At 44.1% G+C, this 27,222-nt stretch overlaps 2 protein-coding genes across 3 annotated transcripts in view; both read right to left on the minus strand.

Moving 5' to 3' along the window:
• The window catches only part of TEX55 (testis expressed 55), a 124,580-nt gene that overhangs the window by 10,629 nt on the left and 86,729 nt on the right, over positions 1-27,222 (minus strand). For both annotated transcript variants that reach the window (XM_075593640.1, XM_075593641.1), the window contains 2 exons: positions 15,679-15,816; positions 4,886-4,948 (listed from right to left, as the gene is read on the minus strand). In XM_075593640.1, coding sequence (XP_075449755.1) covers positions 4,886-4,948; positions 15,679-15,816 — 201 coding nt within the window. The remainder of the gene's footprint in view (positions 1-4,885; positions 4,949-15,678; positions 15,817-27,222) is intronic.
• On the minus strand, positions 16,012-26,429 carry LOC142490562 (uncharacterized). The gene is made up of 3 exons (XM_075592982.1): positions 26,349-26,429; positions 25,197-25,985; positions 16,012-16,040 (listed from the first exon to the last, which is right to left on the minus strand). The coding sequence occupies exons 1-3, from the start codon at positions 26,395-26,397 to the stop codon at positions 16,012-16,014; spliced, it is 867 nt and encodes a 288-aa protein (XP_075449097.1). The 5' UTR covers positions 26,398-26,429.

Below are 27,222 nucleotides of genomic sequence, written 5' to 3' on the forward strand. Positions count from 1 at the left end.
GTTAATTAGGAATCTCACAGAAATGTCGAGGCATTTACTGTGAGATTGCCCCAGATTTTCTGAGTGAGAGAGAGAGAAGCAATCAGGAGTACTAAAGTATCAGCATTTATTAATATTAACATCACAAACAACATCAATAGATTAAAACAATCCTCAGTATCCTATAAATAAGGTAATTGTACCCAACACCTGTATAAATACATTATATAATGAAACCTCTGGGAGCCAACCTCATGAATCATCTAATTAGCACACAGGTGTAATCCAATTATTTACACAGGCGTTAGGCACAATTACCTTATTTATAGGACACCTGAGTGCTTTTGTTGGGATACTTTCTCTTTCTCTCTGCGCTTCCATTTGTACATTGTCCTTAGCACTGCAGCAGTTGTGCACTATATGTACAAATATATATGACTTTGGTACTTATTATTACAAGGTCTGTTGCAGGCATTCTTTTGTGTTATATATATCTATATCAGCATTTCCCAACTCCAGTCCTCAGGGAACCCCAACAGGTCAGGTCTTAAGGATATCCCTGCTCCAGCACAGGTGGCTCAGTCAAAATGACTGAGCCGCTGATTGACCCTCCTGTGCTGGAGCAGGGATATCCTTAAGGATTGTTCTATAGAGGGCGCGCTTGCTGCACCGTGCGCGCGCGGCAGTTATAGTTGGCTGTGGTTAGTCAGCCTTCCTATAATAGGACCGCGCGCGCACACGGCAGTGAGCGTGGAGCCGGCCGACGGGGGAAGAGTAGGAAAATAAAGATTTTGCGCCGCTACCACCACTGAAGTGTGTGTGTGTGTGTGTGTGTGTGTGTGTGTGTGTGTGTGTATATATATGTATGTATGTGTGTATATATGTACAGTATGTATGACGTTAATAAATAATTTATTCTTAACAACGTATTTATTTATTTATTGTAAACATATTTATAACACACACATACACACACAGTACCTCACTGTGTCGCTCACAGCATACACACAAAAAGTGTGCGGCACACACTATATTACGGGCCTAAGACCTGACCTGTTGGGGTTTCCCTGAGGACTGGAGTTGGGAAACACTGATCTATATATACACACATACATACTCTGAAAGTGTACTTCAGAGAACATGAATTGAACAATATTGAATGCTGCATCAAATGTAAGTTGTTACATTTCACTTGGCTCATTAGCCAGGGAGGTTTATTCCTCTTCTGACCTGTTGCAGCTTTTGATGCTAAGGAAAGGGGAATGAAATGACAGATACTGTCGTTCAATAATGAAATACATCCTATTATAATATATTGGTCACTTAAGTATTCGTTAATATATTTTATTTACACTTTACACTTTCTTCGGGGGAGAAGTTCAGCCTTCTGAACGAAACGCGCGTCGGGTGATGACGTGTTTATCACGTCACTAGCGCGACTGAAGCGGTCGCTTCAGCCTCACGAACTACACTGACTTGCCTCCTTAGGTGTTTCTCACTAGCTAACTAATAAAGATGTGGGCCATACGTGGCATCCACTAGTTGAGCTAGTGGAATAGGTTCTGAGTATCTTCATTAGGGCACCAGTTCGTCCTCTGGAGGGTCTGATTTAGCGATGGCTCACATATAGGGGGTACTAACAGGTCAGTTGTGATCACCCCGAGCATCGTGTACTTTGTCAGACTCATCTCACCTTGTGACTAGAAGTCTGTAACGGGAGGTGTTTAGCATATACACTGTCATGATTCTGTATACAGAGACAATACAGATAATAGAGAGCAGGCTATTTAGCCACTTTTACCCATTGCTTAGGAGCTGTTACGTTACTCCTTGGCTGAGATATTGGGGTTGTTTTATGCTAATATTCTCTACATGGGTTTTTCTGCTCCACTGTATATTATTGCTAATACCTCCTAGCGAAGCTGAGCCTCACACGAACTATACACTCTAGGTCTGTGATAGGAGCCGTGCTTTGCTCCTATTATCTCCTGTTGCTACGACTATAGAGGTGCAGTTTGCCCTATTTATGTGCATGCTTTTGCCTAGTAGATGACTTCACTTCACTACTTTGGCAACCTTGCCAGTGTTACTACACTATCAATATACTCTTATATCAGAGACACCAATTTGAGGCACATTTCGTTTGTCTCTATGTCTTAACTTTAGGACATTTAAGCATTTAGGCTAGCATATATGGCTATTCTATGGCTAACTAAGCCTTTATGGTAGAGACAGTGTTTTGATTTCAATTTCACTCTCCTGCAACTAAGCCTTATAGCATCATCCACTGCCTGGTGACATTATTAACCAAGGATAAGGGAAATAAATCAAGCTTGGAGTACAGTCACCCGTAGTCCTAGCGCTATTTTATTTTTGCGTCTGTGTTTATGTACATTAATTAATAAAATGTATTTATTTTGATATCAGTAGAGGTTTGTGTGCATCCCATAAGGGTCTTTTTCCTTCCCGTGTTTTCCAATGTAAGAAGTACGTTGGCAACATACCGAGTGCTTCTAGTCTTATTTAATATTATCTGATGATAAAGGTGCACAAATCTATGTGGTTACTGCGAGCTACGCGTACAGACTGTTAGGTGGCTTCTGGCTTAATCCCCAAGAGACGTTTTTTTAATATGAAAGTTTCCACTGAATCTAAAAGGCAGTATTTCTCTGATGTAATCAAGGTTCTTGTATCTGTTTATCGCTAAGCATATAACGAAATTACATAGCAGTCAATATTACTGACAAACCCCAATACAGTATTAATAGTTCCTGAAGCCCGCCAAGCCATGCCTTCCAGAAACTGGTTTCCTCGGTGGCTTTTGCTGCGATAAATGATGTTGAAACTTCAGTTAATCTTTAGGCGGCTGGTAATAGCTTTACTCTTTTGTAAGCCTTAATGAGAACAGTGCTACTGCTGCCACGGTGTTATTACTTCGCACTGCTAATGCCAATATCAATACTGCTAGTGGGAATATAAATAAGCAATGCTGTTAATAAGCCCTTTATTGCTTTTCCTGCAAAAAAACAGCAATATTTCACACACAAGGACATTACATGTAATTCGCTGAAAACACCACTAGATTAAAAAATACTGTTGGTAATACATATTGAACATTACTGTGGCACAAATGGCTACTCAGCTCACTTGCAAAAGCGTATAACTGATGCTTGCAATTTCTCCCTAATGGTAAAAACCCAAGGATTAGGCTAGTGGGGGTTGTGAAGAAACACTTAGTAACTAAAACAACTACTTTGATTTCGAAGACAAACAAGGATTTAGACAATTATTGTAATTTAAACACACAATTGCAAGGCAAGTACGTCCAAGGCTGAGTTTCTAACACATAATAAACACTAAACTCTGCATTGCAGAATTGTGACTCTCTGCTAATCTCTTCGGCAACAGACAGTGGAAGAATGATATCGGTGACATAGGCCTGGTTTACCTTGTGGCAAATTCACGGCAGTCAGATTAGTGACCAATAATCAGAGGGGTATGTAGCTGTGAGTGGTCAGAGTGTGCTGTCACCACACTTGGGGCTCGGTTATACCAGATGCCGCTGAGCAGCAGCGTGATCTGGTGACGTCACCCTCGCGCTGCCCGGCATCTTGATTATACCATGGAAACGGAAAATCGGAGACAGGGAGGCGTGGCCGTGAGCGGTTTGCCCTCATTGGCTGGAACCGCTCACGTGACGCGGCCGTCACCAGCCAAAAACAAATCTAAGGATCGCGCCAGGAGATATCCGCCCTGCAGTTCCACACGGCGCGTATGCCGCAACAGGTATGAGCGCTTCTATTGTTTTTTTTTAATGTTTTTCAGGCGTGTGGCGCTGCGCCGTGCACAATTTTTGGTATAATCAGGGTTTAAGGCCTCGGCCCCAGTGTCTACTGCTGCGTTCGCTACGGCGCACGCTGCAGGAACAAGATCTGCCCCTCCATGGGGCCGGTCCCAGTAGCTGCCTGCAAGCGCATGTAGCGATCGCGATGCGCAACCAGATTTTCTGCCAACAAGATTTGTGTTTTCTTGTGGCGACGCAGCGCTGGCCAAGTTACGGCAGCGGTGCAGCCAATGAAGGTGAACCAGCGGCGTGACATCATGGCTGCACCCCCGCCACCACTAACCCTCCCCCCCATCCTGTGCCGCCAGGCGTGCATGCAGCAGTGTACACTGTGGCTGTAGCCTAACCATCCCTGAGCTGCAAAAATGTGCTGAACAAACGTCAACATTTTCATCCTTGTTTTGCAGCAGAGAACATTTGAACTCTGCAACTGCAAACCAGTACAATCTCAAAGAAGCCCCTTTGCCCATAAACCAATTTAACACTCGTTTTTTTTCTAGTAGCTTCATCCTCTCCCAAATAGCAATATACCTAGCAATATACTGTACGTGAAGCAGCCTACAGTATTTTGGGTGGCTTAGGATAAATCTTTCAGCTAAATTCTGTGCTACCTGTAAGTTACCATGGATCTTTTAGTTTTTGGTGATTTGCGCCACTGATAAATTAACCGCAGAGTAGGTGTATTATTATTATTTTCCTTTATGTACAGTATAAGGCACCAACATATTCCACAGTGCAGTACAAGGGAAATGGGGAAAAGAGGTTAGGGTGGTTCTAAAGACTTCCTGTGAGGTTAGCAGGTGGAAGGGTTCTTCTCTTGATCATGGATGATCAGTGGTGTGGTAGAGGTTTAATGAAAAACAGTGAGGATATTGGGAGGAGTTTTTGATAAGTTTCCTTGAAGAGTTTACATTTTAGGGAATCTTAAAATGTGTGTGGGATCAGACCAATAAAATAAAACCAACATGCTACTGTATGCAAAACATCCCACATAGGGATGCAGGTTACGCTGACCATGTTTATAGAATAATTTCCATGCAATGGCAGAACATCAATGATTACCTTCTCAAGCATGTACTCCAGGGGATCGTCTGGCTTCTCATAGACCAAATTTTCTGTGATCTCCTAAAAAGCAAACGGAATGTGATGGGTAAAAATATGAAGAGGGGAAACGGTTCGTTGAATACAAGTGACAGATCTAAGGTGTATTGCAAAGCTGCCATGTTCTGAAATACCTTTAATTTGAAAGCCCAAAGTGTCTCAATTCATAGGGTATTCTCACAGCCAGCCTGGAACAACCAGCTTAGCACAAAGGATGCAAAAAGCAGACAGAGGAGAGTTTAGGTGATATTTCATCCCAGATATGACGTTGTAATAAAAAAACCCCAATGATTTTTTTTTCTGTAAGAAGCCGCAATGACACGAGTGCTATTTTTGATATGTAGTACTTGCTGGGGGTTCATGGTGCCAGGGACATACAGAGTAGGACATGCTCCCACCAACCAATAAGATGTGAAGGCTGAAGACACCAGCCTGCATCTCCATATCATTATTTCTATGAGGCTATCTGTTATCAGTAATACATGATGCCTGCACCACCCAGCTGGTGTAAGGGTTACCGATTCTGTAGACTGAAAATAGTGCATTGTGAGCCGCAGATGACTACCAGGATAACAACTGGATTTAATTGCCTTAATACTACCTTTATCTATGGAAGAAGAGTGAGCTATGTGATAGCTCTAGTGCAGGGCTGGGCAACTCCTGTCCTCAAGGGCCAACAACAGGTCAGGTTTTAAGGATATCCCTGCTTCAGCACAGGTGGCTCAGTCAAAGAGTGAGCCACTGATTGAGGCTCCTGAGCTGAAGCAGGGACATCCCCAATACCTGGCCTGTTGGTGGTCCTTGAGGACTGGAGTTAGCCACCCCGGCTCTGGTTGATTTCTGTACATGTTTACAGATATCCATTACAAGAATATCAAATGAACAAAGTCAATATAAATATGCAATATGTTATATGTTATCTGACATATAACAAGAGAAGCTGCACACCACATATAACAAAATCAAAATACTTGCTCCTGGTTCAGGGATATCTGCCTAAAAAATCCATTGTATGGAGAAGAATTGAACGATCCAGGGCAACTCTGGATTTCTTAGAAAAATTTAATCAGCACAAAAGAACACAACGTTTCATCCCTCCTAGGGAACTTTACCAAGTGACTGACTATCCAGATGAAACGTTGTGTTCTTTTGTGCTGATTACATTTTTCTAAGAAATCCAAAGTTGCCCTGGATCATTCAATTCTTCTCCAAATTTTATCTGACACCATTTCTGATTTAAATTTTGTGTTCGCTTCACTTTTCATTTATTTTTTTTACCTGGGAGGTTAATGTATTTATTTTGTATAATAACATACTGAAGTTTGGCCGGTTTGGGGGGAACAAAACTAAGAAAAAAGGTCCAGCAACTTAAATGTCATAAGGCCTGAAATTCAGGTGGCGGGTGCTGGCTGTTAGTAGGTGAGGAGAAGCACAACGATTAGTGGTCCCATAAACACCTGCAATTATTCACTCAGTATGCATTTTAAATCACCTTCTAGTGTTTATTAGGATATCGACTCTATCTAGCACCGAGCTGCTGAGTTATTCGATGCTGTATTCTTCCCCATCGCCTGACTGATCTCCTGAGTAACATCCCACAAAATGTGCTTACTATTGCACTGTGACCTGACGGTTTCTCGTGCCCCCGGCTTCATTTGAATGAATGGTAGAATAATATCATATTCACCATGTAACTATGCCAGTCTATATTGGGAGACAAAGGCCACAGAGGGGCAGTATTGTTCCACAAGAAAACATACTACAGTACTTGGTTTTTACTATGGTTTAGGAGGAACGTAACAAGTACTAGCAGGGGTGAGCAAACTTTTTAAGCCGAGCACCCCTTTTTATCCATGACATTTCTCGGGCCCCCCCTGCATGATGTAATCAAAATCACATGGAAAAAAAAACCTTTATTAAATGGTAAACAATGTAAATACAAATATGTCTAAAGCCGCGCGTATAGTGCCCGCGACGGAGACGCGTGACGTCACCCGTCGCTGCTAGCGAAAATTGTATTTCGCTTTGTGGCGGCGCCGGCGACCAGGCCATTGATTGGTGTATAGCACAGGGTTGCACAAACGTTTCCTCCTGGGCTCCCCGCCAGCTCTATCCTCTCATTCCCAGAGGAGACCTGCGCGTTGTACCTCTGTCCTCGAGGAGACCTGCACTTTGTACCTCTGTCCTCGAGGAGACCTGCGCTTTGTACCTCTGTCCAAGAGGAGACCTGCACTTTGTACCTCTGTCCTCGAGGAGACCTGCGCTTTGTACCTCTGTCCAAGAGGAGACCTGCACTTTGTACCTCTGTCCTCGAGGAGACCTGCACTTTGTACCTCTGTCCCAGAGGAGACCTGCACTTTGTACCTCTGTCCTCGAGGAGACCTGCACTTTGTACCTCTGTCCTCGAGGAGACCTGCACTTTGTACCTCTGTCCCAGAGGAGACCCGCCCTTGGAAGAATGTGTTTGTCTGTGTTGTGTTGGCGGCACAAGCCGGAATCTCCTCGCCGCTCCCCGTACTTTGGAACTATCTAAACAACATCACATTAGCAGTGTAGGCTTCACGTCCCATTACTACAGCACGGCATTACATTCACTTCCAAAACATTAGGCTTTTGCCGAGTGAAGAGAGGGGAAAATAATGCCAGGAAATACTGGAACGCTATGTTATCTCAATCATGCCTAGTTGTGGCGTAGGCAGATAGAGCTCTAATTTGTATCTCTGTCCTCGAGGATACCTGGACTTTGTATCACTCTCCTCGAGGAGACCTGCGCTTTGTACCTCTGTCCTCGAGGAGCCTGCGCTTTGTACCTCTGTCCTCGAGGAGACCTGCGCTTTGTACCTCTGTCCTCGAGGAGCCTGCGCTTTGTACCTCTGTCCTCGAGGAGACCTGCACTTTGTATCTATGTTCTCGAGGAGACCTGCACTTTGTATCTATGTTCTCGAGGAGACCTGCGCTTTGTATCTCTGTCCTCGAGGAGACCTGGACTTTGTATCACTCTCCTAGAGGAGACCTGCACTTTGTATCTCTCTCCTCGACGAGACTTGCACTTTGTATCTCTCTCCTCGACGAGACCTGCGCTTTGTATCTCTTTTCTCGAGGAGACCTGCGCTTTGTACCTCTGTCCTCGAGGAGACCTGCGCTTTGTACCTCTTTTCTCGAGGAGACCTGCGCTTTGTACCTCTGTCCTCGAGGAAACCAGCGCTTTGTACCTCTGTCCTCGAGGAGCCTGCGCTTTGTACCTCTGTCCTCGAGGAGACCTGCGCTTTGTACCTCTGTTCTCGAGGAGACCTGCGCTTTGTATCTCTGTCCTCGAGGAGACCTGGACTTTGTACAGTATCACTCTTCTTGAGGAGACCTGCACTTTGTATCTCTCTCCTCGAGGAAACCTGCACTTTGTATCTCTCTCCTCGAGGAGACCAGCGCTTTGTATCTCTTTTCTCGAGGAGACCTGCGCTTTGTACCTCTGTCCTCGAGGAGACCTGCGCTTTGTACCTCTTTTCTCGAGGAGACCTGCGCTTTGTACCTCTGTCCTCGAGGAGACCTGCTCTTTGTACCTCTGTTCTCGAGGAGACCTGCGCTTTGTATCTCTGTCCTCAAGGAGACCTGGAATTTGTATCACTCTCCTAGAGGAGACCTGCACTTTGTATCTCTCTCCTCGAGGAGACCTGCACTTTGTATCTCTGTCCTAGAGGAGACCTGCGCTTTGTATCTCTTTTCTCGAGGAGACCTGCGCTTTGTACCTCTGTCCTCGAGGAGACCTGCGCTTTGTACCTCTGTCCTCAAGAAGCCTGCGCTTTGTACCTCTGTCCTCGAGGAGACCTGCGCTTTGTATCTCTGTCCTCGAGGAGACCTGCGCTTTGTACCTCTGTCCTCGAGGAGACCTGCGCTTTGTATCTCTGTCCTCGAGGAGACCTGCGCTTTGTATCTCTGTCCAAGAGGAGACCTGCGCTTTGTACCTCTGTCCTCGAGGAGACCTGCACTTTGTACCTCTGTCCTCGAGGAGACCTGCGCTTTGTACCTCTGTCCAAGAGGAGACCTGCACTTTGTACCTCTGTCCTCGAGGAGACCTGCACTTTGTACCTCTGTCCCAGAGGAGACCCGCACTTGGAAGAATGTGTTTGTCTGTGTTGTGTTGGCGGCACAAGCCGGAATCTCCTCGCCGCTCCCCGTACTTTGGAACTATCTAAACAATATCACATTAGCAGTGTAGGCTTCACGTCCCATTATTACAGCACGGCATTACGTTCACTTCCAAAACATTAGGCTTTTGCCGAGTGAAGAGAGGGGAAAATAATGCCAGGAAATACTGGAACGCTATGTTATCTCAATCATGCCTAGTTGTGGCGTTACACCTATCGAGACACAGAAAAAGCCCTATTCGGTGTATGGATTGGTCTAGGACATCTGGTCGTGGCTGTTTCGCCACGACCAAATACCCGCAAGTCACCTCGGCGCAGGGACACTCAGCCAAAGGCCGCTTCACCGGGAATGTCATGGAACAGGAATACCCCTGTCTGCACTTCTGTTTCACCCCCCCCCTTTCCTTGAAGCCCTGCTTGTCAGCTTCTTAGTGCCAGCTGTATGTGTTTGGTTCTGCACACAAACACAGTGCTTGTGTGATATACACAGTGCCATTTCCCCTCTCCCAGCAGCTTGCTGTATTAAAGATGCAACATTATTGCTACATGTTGTAGCTCCCCCAGACACTCCTGTGAGTTGCCATAGCAGCCCCAGCTTTTCTCTCAATGGGCTAGTCTGCTTTCTCCCACTCTGCTCTGCCCACAGATGGTCTGTCCCCAGACTATCTTACTACCCAGCATACATTGCCATTTCCTTTCCACCACACCACTGGACGAGTGAGTACCTTGCTGTAACCCCTGTAATGGTGCTGCAGGATTATCTTTTCACCTCCCTTTACTACTAAGCACACACAGAGATATTTAGACCTACACCTCTACACAAGAGACTGTTTTTCCTTGCTTTCTCCAAATAAAGTAAGAAAAGAAACAGACCTTGTCGTGCTTGGAAAAGTGGGCCGAGTTGACACTATCTGAGCTAAGTTATCCTACACTTGACCCTCTGGCTTCCAGAATAGTGAAAAGATATTGTGTGCCTTACAGACACTTACAGGAGCTGCTACTCCAGACTCCATGATAAAACAGAGCAGTCTCTGCACACAAAGGAAGCACCAAGTGGCTCAAACTGCACACCGTCTGCAGCCTTAACAGACAAGCAGCAGCCTACACTGCACAGCAGCTTTGCAACAAACAGTGCTTCTTACACAAAACCTAACTGCCTTTTCTCTGTCTGAGTTCACCCTCTGCACAGCCCCATAGTGAGGAGCCACCATCTCACCTACCCCTGCGCACATCCCCACGGCTAGCGCCATCAAGGGCCACGCTACCGGACACCCGCCAGGACACGGGTCAGAGCCACCGGACACCTGTGAGTACAGCTACCCCTATGCTGCACGCTGCAGGACACCGCTCGGCATCATCTGAGACAGACGCCCATCACCGACAAGGTAATAGACCGCACGCCACACGCGCTGGCAAAAGGCCTACACACACCTACAGCATGGCAGAACTCAGAGCCTCACCAGACATCACGCAGGAGAGCGATCACTCAGACACAGATACCGCTGCGCAACTGCAACAGGCGCAGGCAGGCGCAAGGCCCAAACGGACAGTCACACTGACACAAAAGGCCCGCGAAAAATACGAGACTGATATTGAAGCGCACCGCGCTAAATTAGAGTTGGCCTGGAATACTACCACACTTGGGATATGCAATGTCGCCGGCGCTGGCAATTCTGTACAACAGCTCGAGCAGGCAATAACTCAATTAAAGATAGATCACGCACGCTACCAAGGACTGTCAGAGGCATACGTCACTTACCTGGCCAGGGCTAACACCGGTGAAAGCCTGCAAGAAAGGGACTTACAGCATAACATTGACTTGACACGTGACAGCCTTGTGCAAACCTCTATCACGAAAGCCGAGAGTAAGAGGAAAGACCTTTCGCTGGAAACCGCATCGCAGCGCTCAAGCACATCCAGGAACTCATCAAGGTCAGCAAGATCAGCGCAATCTAACGCGTCCAGCGCAAGCGCGAGCGCACGAAGCCGCGAGCCACCGCAGAGGCCGCACGTGCCAGGGCCGAATATGGTCAGAGAGAGGCAGCCGTAAGAGCAGAAAGAGCGCGCATAGAAGAGGAGGAGCAGAACGCCGTCGCTGCCAACGCCACCGCCGTCAATGCCGCCGCCAATGTCACCGCCACCGCTGCCGCTGCGCGTTGAAAGGCCGAATTGGACGCGGATCTAGAGGCGCTTAATCAAGAGAAGGAAGCCGCCGCCATAGCCCAACCTGAAGTCCAAGAAGCAGCCGCGCAACAGGACGGCGGGGAGCAACCGTACAGACGGATTGCCTCAGAGGATCCAGCCCAACGCACTGAAGACTACGTAAGAAGCCTCTTCAGTGTAAATACCAGCGCACCATCTCGACACGGATGGAGTGACTCCACAGACACCGAAGACTTGCTAGGCCCACGAGGAGAAGATGCTGCTCCTGCAATGGTACATGCTGCCTGGGACAGCCACAGCCACAATAGTGATCCACACGCCAGCGCGCACACGGGTGCACCACAACAGGCTCGCAATCCAGGTACACCCACACAGGAAAACACAGCCCCTCACACCGGCCAGCAGCCATCACGCGTCCACGCCAAGGAAGAGGCAACCGCACGGACCCTCCCAGCAATTACCTCAGAACGGGACCAACACGCCGATGCCTCAGGCCTGACAGACATAGCCAAGTATATGATCCGGCGTGACCTGGTGCACGCAGGGCTCATCAGCTTCAACGACCGCCCCGAGAACTACCGGACGTGGAAGTTCACGTTCAAAGACACAATCAACAGCTTGGACTTCTCAGCAAGGGAAGAGCTCAACCTGTTAGTCAAGTTCCTGGGGAACGTATCCAGGGAGCACGCGAAGAGACTTCGGGTGGCAAACGCGCACCAAACCCAAGTAGGTCTTGAGCTAGTGTGGGAAAGGCTAGAAGAGTCCTACGGCAGCCCCGAAGCAGTCGAGGATTCACTCTTCAAAAGAATCGAAAGCTTCCCCAAGATCACATCTAAAGACTACTCGAAGTTACGAGAGCTCGGGGACCGGCTGCAAGAAATGGACTTCGCAAGGAAAGACCATTCCTTAATAGGTCTCAACGCCATAGAGTCAGCTCGTGGAGTGAGACCCATCCTGGAGAATCTACCCTTCAACCTCCAAGAAAAATGGATCTCACAAGGCTCCAAATACAAAAGGGAGAAGCAAGTCGTCTACCCCCGATTCTCATTCTTCGTGAGCTTCATCCGCAAAGCGGCAAGGACAAGGAACGATCCCAGCTTCATCTTAGGTGCGCAAACCACACACAGTGCAAGCAGCCTGAGGAATGAGAGACCTGTGGCGAGATACGGTAACACTCAAACACCCATCTCGGTCCACAGGACGGACGTGCCTCCCACGACTCAAACTACTCCCGATCAGTCGGTCGCCGGAGACAAGGAACCGAGGGACCCAAACAAGGAATGTCCCATACACAAGAAGCCACACCCACTTAACGAGTGCTTCGGGTTCAGGATGAAGTCCCAAGAGGAATGCAAGAAGTTACTTGGAGAATTCAGAGTTTGCTTCAGGTGCTGCGGTTCCACAACTCACCTAGCCAGAGACTGTAAGGAAGAGATCAAATGCACAGTGTGCGAAAGTGACAAGCACGTGACATCGTTACACCAGGAGGCGCTGACACTCCACCAACTCCACAACCCATCCTCCGTAGCGGAGCATGGCGGGGAGAAAGAAGAAGGAGAACCAACATCCGTCGCATCTCAGCGCACCGAGGTTTGCGGAAAGGAAGGTGACAAAATGTCCTGCTCAAAAATATGCCTTGTCGCAGTACACCCCCAGGGTCAACCTGAGAAGGCTATTCGGATGTACGCAATCCTCGACGACCAAAGCAACAGATCATTGGCGAAGACGGAGTTCTTCAACCTATTCAACTTACAGGACAATGCCTCACCCTTCACCCTCAGAACCTGTGCAGGGTCAACTGAGTCAACAGGGAGAAGAGCAAGCGGTTACGTCATATGTTCAGTGGATAACAGAGTGAAAATAGCTCTCCCCACACTCATCGAGTGTAACCACATGGCCCCAAACAGGGACGAGATTCCCACACCAGACGTGGCACGCCATTACCCCCACCTCAAAGGAATAGCCAACCACATCCGGCCGGTAGAACAAGGCGCCAAGATCTTGCTGCTGCTCGGGAGGGACATCATGAGGGTACATAAAGTCCGTAAACAGCATAACGGACCCCACAACGCACCATATGCCCAAAGACTTGACCTAGGATGGGTGATAGTGGGCAACGCGTGCACCAACAAAGAGCACGGGCAAGACTATGTTGACGCCCGCAGAACGGTGGTAACAGAATGTGGACACACATCTCTCTCTGAACCATGTCTTGACCATCTCCAAGTGACCGAAGGGCCAAGTGAAGAGAAAAGACAAGGTCACACCCCTAAGATCAACAAAAACATCCTCACATCGGAGGAATGTGACAATGGCCTAGGATGCTCAGCAGTCCAGACAGCTAAGGACGATGAGTCGACTCCACCAAGGGAAGGAAGTAACCTCCCAAAGGTGACCGACAAAGGGATCGCCCAAATGGCAATAAACAATCAAACAGTCCTCTCGCGAGCAATGGCACGACTAAGATGTACAGCTGTTCTCCTCCACAGAGTATCAAGTGACAAAGCAACCAGCTGCCATGGCTGGCATAGCCGCAAAAGATTGCGCCCCACAGGTGAAGCCACAGTGTCAAAAAGACTGTCCTCTCACACGTCTAAAAAGAGACGGCCGCAGAGACATTTCACAAGGGGATTTACTAGGACAAAAGAGACTGTTCTTCGTTACGTCCAGGGAGACAATAACCTCCCGAGGGCAGTCAACAGAGAGACACAGAAGTGTCTCACCAAACTACGTGCGTTCCAAACAACAAGGGATGGCAAACAAACACCATCGAGGGAAGATAGAGGATTCCCGAGGTTAACTGTCAAAGAGCTCTCTAAAGACGCACTAGGCAGTTGGGTGACTCCGCTACCATTCCATTCACCAAAAGGACGCTTCCCAAACAATGGAGAACATGCCATCTCTAGGTTCACTTCGCACTTCCGTGACCTAAAAAGGGAACCAGAGACCAAAGACAACTTTGTGGCCTTCATCCAGAAGATATTCTTTACCGGCCACGCAAAGCCAGCACCTCTAATGGAGGAAGGTGAAGAATGCCGGTACCTCCAATCACCTGGGGCCTACCACCCTCAGGAACCCGATCAAATCCGGGTAATGTTCAACCCCAGCACTCAGCTTCAGGGAGTCTCTCTGAGAGATGCCCTCTTTACTGGACTAGATTCGACAACCAGTCTTCCAGAAGTGTTGTTCCGCTTCCGCAAGGAGCCAAAAGCCATCTCCTTCTGCCGAACGCCAGGTGATAGGGCGACAAGCTACCAAGACTGGCACACCTACAAGGGGATGTACTCTGTGGGTAAAACTACAGAGACAAAAGGACTGTTTTCTCACAAGGCTAAAAGGAAACAGTGCCAGAGACTCTTACAAAAGACATTGTGGTGCATCAAGCTAACCAAGAGCTGAACATCCACCTGGCTTCCCTTACTGGAAGGTTTGGCCAAAGGACTTTGTCGCCAGTGGTACCGGCCGGTATCACCTTACTATGGGAATATGGACCTTTGCATGGTTATGTTATGTTTGCATTGCACATATGTTCCACATAGCCTGTTATATAGTGGTATCTACAGATACCAGACGGGGAGTTTCATGGAACAGGAATACCCCTGTCTGCACTTCTGTTTCACCCCCCCCCCCTTTCCTCGCAGTCCTGCTTGTCAGCTTCTTAGTGCCAGCTGTATGTGTTTGGCTCTGTACGCAAACACAGTGCTTGTGTGATATACACAGTGCCATTTCCCCTCTCCCAGCAGCTTGCTGTATTAAAGATGCAACATTATTGCTACATGTTGTAGCTCCCCCAGACACTCCTGTGAGTTGCCATAGCAGCCCCAGCTTTTCTCTCAATGGGCTAGTCTGCTTTCTCCCACTCTGCTCTGCCCACAGATGGTCTGTCCCCAGACTATCTTACTACCCAGCATACATTGCCATTTCCTTTCCACCACACCACTGGATGAGTGAGTACCTTGCTGTAACCCCTGTAATGGTGCTGCAGGATTATCTTTTCACCTCCCTTTACTACTAAGCACACACAGAGATATTTAGACCTACACCTCTACACAAGAGACTGTTTTTCCTTGCTTTCTCCAAATAAAGTAAGAAAAGAAACAGACCTTGTCGTGCTTGGAAAAGAGGGCCGAGTTTACACTATCTGAGCTAAGTCATCCTACACGTGACCCTCTAGCTTCCAGAATAGGGAAGATCCCTAAACTTAACCTTTACCCTATAAACCCCTAATACTATCCCTACCCCCTACCCTTAAAACCTTAATCCCTTACCCTAAAGTTAACCCCTACCCTGACCGCTAAAACCCCTAAAGTTATCCCCCTACCCTAACCGCTAAAACCCCTAAAGTTATCCCCCTACCCTAACCGCTAAACCCCCTAAAGTGAGTGAGAGTGTGAGAGAGAGTGAGAGAGAGAAAAAGAGAGAGAGTGAGAGTGAGTGAGAGACTCCCACCTGGAATATCTGCAGAATGTTGTGCTTTTCCATGTACTTGAGACAATGTTCAAATGGGTCTTCAAAGGCCAGGAACACAGGCTCCTCAGGGCTGGGGGGTTGCTGCACTTCTGTGATTAGGACCTTCTCAGCATCAATCTGAAGTTAAAATAATGACATTAACATGAGATCACAAAATAAACATTTCTTTCGTATATAAACTCTGTTTCAAGCTCCTCCATTTCAGGCAGGGGCTGATAAACATATATAGTAATTGCAAAAGACTTGGCAATGGAAGGTGTACCGTATATATAACTGGGAATATGCTCCACACTCTGTAGACTTTGTTGGCTCTTAGAACAACAGAATGAATTGCCCCCTACCTGTTCAGAGACAGCAGTTTATCTAGATCAGGACTGTTCAGGATATCCCTGCTTCAGCACAGGTGGCTCAATCAGTGGCTCAGTCAAAGACTACCCCACCTGGGCTGAAGCAGGGATATTCCCAATACCTGACCCATTGGTGGCCCTTGAGGACTGGAGTTGGCCTCTCCTAAACTAGACACTTTTCATTATCAATCACTTTCTCTCCAGTAATAAAGTGACATTTCATTTTTTAAAGTAAATAGTTGACATGATATTCAACTAAAAAAATAAAGAAATAAACCAAGACAGGAATTACAAATCACTATGCAAAGTAATCCTGCCCTAATCCACAGAGCACCCCAAAAAGAATGTATGAGACATACAGAACTGCAGGGCTAAATTCACTAACCGGTAATACAGCCGGGTTCAAATTTGGCTTCATAAAAAAAAAGGGGGGTGGGGGAATGCTGCGATATGTTTTAGAATTACCACCATTGTCACCAAGAATGATTTATTTATAAATGGGTAGCAATATATTAATCCCATTTGCATGCACCAAAAATGTGTTAACTCATTCATCTGTTAACAATAAATAGCCCTGGTGATACCTCCTAGAAATCAGTGGTAAATCAGCACTAGCGATGCAATTATGAAAGGCTGGGGATATATCATACTTTTGTTTCCATAGGGTTATATAATACGATTTTTTACAAAACCCTATGGCTGCGCTTATAGTGCCCGGCGACGGCGACGTCGCTCCAAAACAAATCTATTGACTCCGTCGCAAGCGCTTATAGTAAGCATGAGGGCGACTGAGCAACCAAAAACTTTCAAGCCGGGTAAATTTGATTTTTTACAGACAGTCGCCACATGTGACTCTCTAAACCAAATCAGAGAGCGCTGCCCGCCCCCTTTGTGACGTCACTGGTCTTGTCGCCAGCGACGTCGATTAAAACTGAATTAGAACTTTCGCTAGTGGCGATTCCGACGGGTGACGTCATTGGTCACGTCACCGTCACTATAAGTGCGGCCTTTATGGCAGAACATTTCTTAGTCCCTTTGATCTCGGAGGCTACCAGGGCATTGCAAAGGGATGTTTTCAGGTGCCAAATAGGGTAACACACATCTTTCAAAACCAAAGCTGTCACACATTTTAATCTGGTCTGTAACTGTTCCATACGCCTATAGCATATATTATATTTAACTATTCATTCAATGTCTTTATATAGATGTATAACCCTGTTCATTTCATGTAACAATGTATCTGTCATCATAACCCTGTGCCCAGGACATCCGTGAAAGCGAGAGGTAACTCTCAGGGCCTCATGCAGTAAGCGTTGATAAGGGAAATATGGCCATGTTATAGCCAAAATTGGGTTTGAGATTCAGTAAGCGCCGATAAGTGCTTCATATCGCCAGGTTTCGGAGCCGATAATTTGGTTATGGCCAGTCGCCTGCCGATAAGCCTGTTTTCGACACTGATCGCCACTTTTTTAAATCGGCTGGATTCAACAAAAAAAAACAGCTTATCGGGGCTGATCGGCACTACGAAATTGAGATGTTATGGCCGATTTCTCCCGCCAACTAAAGTTGGCAGTTTGGACGGGAGAACGATCGCTAAGGCTGCCGGAACGGCACTTAGAAAAAAAACATCTTCTGTACATCAATGGAAGTCAATGGAGCGGGGACGTATAACAGTATAGTACTGTTTACGTTTCATTGCTCACAATACAAGGGGGATTTGCATTACAGTGTGGGGGCATTCCCTGCATTGTGTCACAGCTGATGTGTCTTATTTGCATAACATTCGACTTTTACATGTTTTCAGCATTTGCGGGTCACATTACTCATCATGTGATGATGTGGCAAGGGAAAATACTATACTACACTCTTAAAGGAGAACCTCACATCATATCACACATTTTACTCAACTCAGCGACAATTATTTACATGATGTCACACATGTCACACATGTCACTCATACACAGTATATTCATCTTCCTTTACATTACACAATGCTTGTAATGTGACACGCATCTTTAAACGTTCATGTACATCTGTCTTCTCATGTTTACATATACTTTTGGGTCCTCCCTATTTTCATGACGTCACTTATTGGACGCTCAATCACATTGCATGTTTACATTGTAACCGTTGCATTACAAGCACTTCAACCTAACTTATACACACATGTACAGTAATTCATCATTGGGACACCTTGTAAACTCATTCTATACCAACTATCCTCCTTACACAAATGCATGCATATGCACACGACTATTCATTGTTGCCAACATGTCACAATAACATGGATAATTACACATGTTACACAAAACTTTTCCCACGTCAATATCAGCCTTTTTGTCTCATTACATGACTGACTCTTGCGTTCACAAGTGTTACATGCATTGCACATGCAACTATTTATTTGCAAGCAATCTTTGTACAAAGCTTCACGTCACATCATTGCCAAATATCATCATTCCCTGCAGAATACACACAACAAATACTTAGAACAACAAGTGCACACAGCTTGCCACAGAAGTACTTTATTATGTTAATGTAACACCTTGCATTTTACTATGTCACCTGACATCATCACATACCTATTTAAAGGACGCACATTACCTGCTCATTCACAGCTACTCATTTCAAAATGTTGCGAATGTTTAGGAGACGCAGGAACATTCTTTTCTATGACATGCTTGCTGATCAAGAGAATGATATAGGGCAAGGTAGGGACACACCGAGGGACAGTGACAGTGACGCGGATACGACAGGGACAGGGAGAGGGACAGGCCGAGGGACAGGTAGAGGGACAGGAGATCAGAGGAGAAGACAGAGGAGACAACTTGTGCCTCGTCCGCGTCTGTACAGGGAGAGAACCCTGTTAGATGGGATGAGTGAGGAGGAGATTGTAAGTCGCTATCGTTTGAGTTCAGCAGCAATCTTAGCTCTTTATGAGGAGATAAGGGGGGATTTAGATTTTTTCACAGCCAGAGGTCGTGCAGTCCCTGGGCTTGTTAAAATGCTGTGCTCATTACATTATCTTGCTTCCGCGTCATACCAGACAACTGTGGGCATAGTGGGCGGGGTCTCGCAATCTACATTCTCGCGGGCCTTGACCCAGTTTCTCTATGCACTCAATAGACGCGCTAGGAATTATATTCATTTTCCTACAGAGGCGACAGAGTGGCTGGAAGTCAGGACTGGCTTTTATAATATAGCAGGGATACCATCTGTGCTGGGTGCAATCGATTGCACACATGTTGCTTTGATTGCACCTAGTCAGAGTGAGCATGTGTACCGCAATCGGAAGCACTACCATTCACTCAATGTACAGGTGGTATGTGATGCCACGATGAGGATAATGCATGTGGTACCCAAGTTCCCTGGTTCCAGTCACGATTCCTCTATCCTGAGGAACTCTTCAGTCTTCCATGCGTTCGAAGAGGGACATTTTGAACCTGGTTGGCTGCTGGGTGAGTACATATTTACATGTTCTAACACAAAACACATGTTGATTTAGGAATGTTGGCATTGTACAATTTGATCACTAATGTCAGCTTATGTGTGCTCCATTCATTATAGGTGACTCAGGATACGGAATTAGGCCGTGGCTCTTGACTCCGGTGCTAAACCCTCAAACTGAAGCAGAGGACAGGTACAATGCAGCCCATATATCTACAAGATCTGTTATAGAGAGGACATTTGGCCTACTCAAGACCAGGTTTAGGTGTCTGGACAGAACTGGTGGGGCTCTTCTATACAAGCCTCAAAAAGTGTCTGATATTATCCTTGCCTGTTGCATTTTGCACAATGTTGCACTCAGGCACAATGTACAGTCAGACCTAGCTGAGGCTTTGGTAGACGAGCATCCCACCCATGTAGCTGCTGAAAATGAACAAACAGCCAGTGGTGGCCAGACACGACAGAATCTCATCAATTCATTTTTTTCTTGTAAGTACAAACTCATATGTTCCTAGTACTACTTTTATAGTTTAATTATGTTATATTAACAATAATGTTTCTTTATATAACCTTCTGTTAGGACACAGATGAATATGGGTTGCACACCTTTCTTTTCTCTGCTGTGTGCACAAAGGGATGTGGCACCGGTATGTTATTGTTGCACAGGTTATATAATCCCTCTTCAATTGTACTTTAGTTGTGTGTATGTGAATACAAATTGGGTAACAAAGCAATAATATTTTAGCATTGTGTTATTCCTTATGCTAAGACAAAACACATATTATGCCCATAATCATTCATGCTTCTAGTATGCTTACATACAATGTTATTGGTGCAGTGTAACATGTACATCCATATGATGTGTACACCAGGCTGATTTACATTTTGAATGTCATGAAATATACATGGTGTTGTACATTTAACACCAAATACACACTTTGCTGTGTTGTTTACGGTACTGAAGATGGCATGTCAATGTTTGCAATTTATATATTGTTCCTTTGCATTATAGGTATATCTCCAGTATGACTGATCATGGTATGTATATTTGCTGACATCTCTCATAAGATGTGGCTACCTCAATCTTCCTATAATTATTGGAACTAAAAACCCAACATATTGGTTTAAACACAAATGTTACATATATGTACTTTCTGTATCATGTATATGCATTTAGCTACTCTTGAGCTTTCATGTGCATTGTATTACAAAATGATTACTCACATTTCATCACATTTTATGTATGTTTCCTTATAATTTCCATTAATGTAATATAGAGGTGGTTGGAGAAAAGGGGATAACTGTACTTATTTGTTTACTTACGGGAGCACATTCATCACTAGCATAGACACACTTTTTAAGACAACTGTTTGTGTCTCTATCAATTGGTGTAGGATCCATGTATAACACCGACAAATGATAACACCAGCTTTATTATGGTAGCTTATATCATCATATTGACTATACTATGTATTTCTAAACGATTAATAAACACAGTAAACTATAGTTAGTTAGGTTAATGAAATATACACAGAAACGTACTTCATAACATGATGGTGATGTCATATTCAGAACATCATGCATTGGAGGGGACCATAACATCTGGCCACTAACATTATTTGCTACAGTCCCAAACCATTTTATCTACATACCCATGTAACAAGAGATTTTAAAAATAAATGGCTACTTGGTTGTAAGTGTCCTTTACATTGGGAGAAGGAGTGGCTCACTGAGTAAAGACACACACTGGCACTGATAGTTTGAAGCAGGGGAGTCTGGTTCAATTCCCGGTGTGGGCTCCTTGTGACCTTGGCCAAGTCACTTTATCTCCCTGTGCCTCATGCGGCAAAAAAACATTTGTACGTTCCACGGGCCAGGGACCTCAGGCTGAAACATGTGTCTGTAAATCGCTGCGTACAACTAGCAGCCCTATACATGAACATGCTCATATTATTATTATTATTGTTACATAGTTTCGACAGTCATACGTTCCATTACATATTAGAATACACAAATGTGTTAGCAGAGTGGGAATGGTTGTTATATATAAAACACACCATGTCATAAAATGTTAGTAGTCATTAAAGAACACTCAATAAAAATTCATGAGGCACTCTTTTGCAACATCATTATGTTAATTAAGTGCTTATGCAATATAGGCATAAGGGTATCACATTTTTAATTGTTTGTTAATAAGCGCTGCAAGCAATATAAAATTAGTTCCATATGTAGTATAGTAGTCGGTGGCTCCTCCTCACAATCATCTCATATAAAGGTAGACTCTTCTGAAATCATACATTGATCCGATTGTATCTTCCCCGACATCTCTGAAATACAGCAAACACATGATGGTCAAAGATGGCACCTTACTAGATATGCATCCGTGACAACGCGTTACGCAGCTCTATATGATTGTGTAGATACACACGTCACTCACTTATATGTTAGAAGTAAAACTGTTCATCAGTATGTAATGTTTCTTTAAATTTGTAGCAGGCATAACTATGTATAAGAAGTGAACGTTGCCTGTATACTGAAAGATGTGCGCGCACATCTTTGTGTGCGCACGCACTTCACGCTTGGCTCCACTAACTGTTAGCGCATGCGCAAAACAAAGCGTACGTTGTGCGTTCAATACATGTTGAAAATACCAGTAAACATAACATCTTTATTTCAAATACAATGAAGACGAAACTACATTCGTTCTAAACGAGTACATCTGTATTCTTTTTAAACAGACGTGTTTGAACAGAAAGCACGGCCGATAAAAACAATGCGCAAATGCAATACGTGTGACGTCATGTTAAGCCAGCGTGAAACGCACGCTAACACTCCTCCCACTCAATTAACATTCGGCTAACGCCCAGGGTACGCCTACAAACACTGAGCCGCACGCATCACACACTGCAGTTACCGTTACTATAACAAAACATGACAGCCAATAGGCTTTGAGGCGCGCACGTCGCTTGGGGGCGGGACTTACATCACTAATCCTTTTTAAGGACGCCTTGGCCCATGACAAGGGTCCCACGTCATACGTGGTGGACCCGGTTTTCAATGTTGTAGATGTTGCATGATAACAAAACAGGTATGTGTTAGAGTAATGGTAAAATGTTGCTAATATGTTTAAAGGGATAGGAAAGTACGTATATTTATTCCGTCAGCAATGTGTACTACTCTTTCAGGTCCTACTATATTGTATTAGGAAACAATTTGTTTGTGATCGCTACATGTTATGCAGTCTGCAATGTTACGCTGTATCCACGCATTGAAAGTGAAAATGGTGGTTACAAAAAAAAAAAAAATTTAAACGCAGAGTCAACGCATAACGATTGTTATATTTACCATTCTTCTAGAATTAACTCTTCGCCTGGCTGCAACTGGTCGCTCCAGAAATGCAAGCCATTTTCATCCACGCTTAACCCAACCGCTGAATCCAGTATGGCACATATCTCCTCCAGGATGCGCTCATAGGAATCGCCACTGCTTTCTTCAAATAATTGGTCGGGAGGTAGGTTCATTTCTTCCGGTTCCCATTCCAATGCAATTTCAGCTGAAAGGCTTGGTACATAATCATAGTACTTTTGTTCTTGTACAATGTGGGTTTCAGGAATGGAGGCTGCAGATATTGCAGCACGTATCGATTCAAACGGATCAGTAGTAGCGGATACATTGCTATTGCCATTAGGAATAAATATGCCTTTCACGACAATATAAGTGCCGTCTTTCAGGATAAATTGTTTTTCCGGGGCAATCTTCCAGAAACCATAGGTGTGTTGTAGCTTATCCTGGTCACGTTCAAAAAAGTCATTACTTGATAAAGTGAATCTTATTGAGGAATTAAAATTCCGTGCATGCTTACGGTCTTGGTAATAAGGATATTTTGCTCGAATGAAATCATCGATTTGGCGTGTGCTTGCTTTCTGTCCGCGACTGTTCAAGATGGCTTCACAGATCATGTACTTATACCCTAAAAGGGGATTAATATTGTTAACGAATTCATCAGCCATGTCTGAGTAGCACAAAAGCTGTGTGCAGGTCTGTGTTATTTGCTCATCAAAATGAATGTGCTGAATGGCTAACAAACTCCTGTTTTTCCTTGTCAAGGTCAACAAAAGTAACTACTTTGACTCCTTATTTCAAACGCCAATTGGATTTGTTTGTCTAATTGGGTTAACAGTTGTGGTTCGTGATATGGGACTGTGGGAGAAACATTTCTCCTTCTTTTATCTCGTTTGTGAAAAACATCCCTAGACTGTGAATGCGTTCACATAGTGTTTTTTTGAAAACTAACAAAGACCAGTGTGTGAAAATATTTCTTAGCCAGGCATATCAGTAAAAACACACCTGCAAAAAGAAATGTTTTTTCCCCGCTTACATTTCTGTGTGTATGTGAAAGTCTGGTTAACTCCCTGTCTGCATGAGTTTAAATACGTGTGTATATATATATATATATATATATATATATATATATATAAATATATCTCTTATAAAAATATATATATATTTATATATAATATTTTTTTTTTTTTTATATTGCAGGAGTACACACAACATTGATGGCATTAAGTATACCTTGTATGAAACCTATTTAAATGGTGAGAAACATGATTGAATTAAGTAATAAACATTTGTTTAAGCACAATACTGTTAGAGTCTCATACTTAGGATATTTCTCAAACATTAGGCCTGTATTATTAAAATAGTGTTTTCACAAGGAAGCATGAAGTGTATTAGTTTGTGTATACCAGTTTATATAGTACTATATATATATATATATATATATATATATATATATATATATATATATATATATATACACACATATACATATATATATACACACATATACATATATATATATACACACATATACATATATATATATACACACATATACATATATATATACACACATATACATATATATATACACACATATACATATATATATACACACTCACACACTCACACTCACACTCACTCAGTGTGTGTGTGTGTGTGTGTGTGTGTATATATATATTATTATACATTCTGAGATGTTATAGAAACGAACACACAACTGATTAAAGGACAAAATTACAATGGCCAAGCAAGGCAAAGGTAAGTAATAATTTACACATAATCCTGCTGTACACGTACAAGAAAGATGTTTGCACTTACTTAGGTGTTTTAATAATTGCATGTGACTAATATGCATATGCAATTCTTACATCAATTAACACACCCAAATGCAATGTTTTGCTGCAAAGTCAATGGCAGCTTCTCTAAACTTAGCAACTGGCTCCTGGTGGACCATTACTGAACAGACGATTACAACATAAATATTTATAACACAATTAATTATGAGTGTTAACATTTCCAAAACTTCACGTGTACAAGAACATAGTTGAAAGTTTGGAAACAACACAGTCTTCAGCATACATACAATAGTAATTAGATAATCTGAAGTCAACAAAACAAGGCCAAAGACATATTTTCTGAATTATAACATTTATTTTTTTTGTTCCTTTTGCGAGCGAGTAACAGGCCTGCTTGTTGTCTCTTGAATTTTCCTTTTTCTTTTGCCACCAACTTTAGGCACAACAGAGCCACTTTGAGTGGCCTCTGGCACTTCACGGGCAGGGCTTGTGGCCAGTGACTGTTCACCTACGGGGCTTGTGGCCAGTGACTCACCTACAGGGCTTGTGGCCAGTGACTCACCTACAGGGCTTTTGGGCAGTGATTCACCTACAGGGCTTTTGGGCAGCGATTCACCTACAGGGCTTTTGGGCAGCGATTCACCTACAGGGCTTTTGGGCAGCGACTCACCTACAGGGCTTTTGGGTAGTGACTGTTCACGGACAGGGCTTGTGCCCAGTGACACATGTGAGCAAGTTGGTAGACACTGCACAAGTGATGGTTGGTCTGTTTCATGTGTGTCTTGTTTTGTTTTTGTCGCCTCCTTTGTAGGTGTCTGCTGCTGAATTTGTACAGATGGCAGCGGTAGGATGTCATCAGGAACCTGCACAGCAATGTCTGCTACTTGACCGGTAACATTTGGGCCTGGTGAATGAATATCAGATGAATGTGGTGAAAACTGACCTGCATGAACAGATCCTGGCTGGGAGGTGTTGAATTGTGGTACATTAGTCATTCTCCAGTAATTAGCTTGTGTTTGCTGAACAACTAATGCTTCGAATGAGGTGTTGATTTTTTGCAACTGTTTAGGCACTTCAATGAAGACTCTGTGGAGATGTGCCAATTGTGATACTGTTTCTTCCTGCAGTCCAATCATCCTTTCCAGCACTGTCATCATGTCTGAATGGCGACGATTTTCTGCGTCCACTATTTTTCCCTCTGAAGCTACAATTGCATCGTATGTGGAAGTTGATGGACGATTTGGCGGTACAACAGTTTCTATTGGCACCTCTTCATGGTCACATGATTGTATTTCAGTCTCTTCTGTGGCGTCATCCTCATCATACTCATCATCCTCATCACCATGATGTTCTAAAAAGAAATGTACACATTATTAAATGGCATGTTAATGTATGCTGTGTTACTATGTAATTGTACTGTGTCCTAAGTAACACCTAACATGTTAGCATACGTTTTATAACCTCATTAAAAACTACCTTGACTTACGAATAATGTTTGGACTCAGTATGAAATATGAATGAATGAAAAGTTGCTCTAAACTCAGAAGTCCTACATGATAATTAACATCACTAACACAATACATGTTGCCTTACACTTAATTTTCACTGACACTAAGTAATCCTATTTAAAGAAGATGTGCAAAACAAATAATGCACATGACAACATAACATATAGAAGAGCACATATTATATGGCCAGCAAATGATACACTCACCTTCTAGTAGTGTTGAGCTGGCTGACCCAGGTGAAGACACTTGTTCCATCTCAGGTGACACATGTCCTCCAGGGGCAACTATATATAACAATAACATAAGTTTTACATTTACATGTGTAAATATTGAACAAACACTTATTGTATGTTCTGTATTTATGATTAACTAACAACATCAGTTCCTTAACCGAAAATGTGTGTGAAAGTGAACATAAATAGTTGTAATAACACTGTACATGCCTGTGTACTTAGAATTTTTGAGTTCCCTAACATACAACATACTATGTTTCTGCAGTAATGCGTGAGGATAAATAGATTAAATGAGTACATAAAAATCATATGTTGTGTAGTGATATCAGTATCATAATGTACATAACTATCATGAGATGACCATTCACAATGGTTATCATGAAGGTGGTCATATTGCAAAAAGTGTTGTTTTTGGTAGAGGATATGTGTGGTACATTAATCGAAGATGTGGCACACCTGAATGTGGCTGTGACTCAACAAGACAACACATGCAGTGTGTGATAATGTGTCTTTCATAGTAGTTCAACTATAGATATGAGTGAACTAATGTGTGACGTACGCTTTGATAAGTAATGAGTTGTTGGGGCATTTAGTAGCTAGAGTTAAGCTTTCAAATGAGTGTGATTAACTTCAGTTGTGCTATTCAGGTTGTAAGAAAGGTATTCCCTTCCCCAAAAAGCCTAATCAGCCACACCTTTCAATGACTTGAAACAGGTGCAAATGGTGTGAACTAAGTTGACCGTGAAATGAGGCTGTAATTAGTGTGTGTGCTGAACCCCACCCCCTCTGTTGAAGTGTATGCTGTGATGAGATATTAATTGCAGCTGCTTTAACACAATGGTAGATG

The sequence above is a fragment of the Ascaphus truei genome, chromosome 3 (assembly GCF_040206685.1).
Source record: "Ascaphus truei isolate aAscTru1 chromosome 3, aAscTru1.hap1, whole genome shotgun sequence".
Taxonomy (NCBI): Eukaryota; Metazoa; Chordata; class Amphibia; order Anura; family Ascaphidae; genus Ascaphus; species Ascaphus truei.

Bases quoted from the DNA above. Each gene is read 5' to 3' on its own strand.
- LOC142490562 (XM_075592982.1), bottom strand. From the start codon at position 26,397: ATGGAACAAGTGTCTTCACCTGGGTCAGCCAGCTCAACACTACTAGAA. The intron at 25,986-26,348 runs GTGAGTGTATCA...ATTTCTTTTTAG, and splicing joins CAGCTCAACACTACTAGAAG to AACATCATGGTGATGAGGAT. The intron at 16,041-25,196 runs GTGAGTCACTGG...GTCTCTGAACAG, and splicing joins ACTGCCCAAAAGCCCTGTAG to GTAGGGGGCAATTCATTCTG.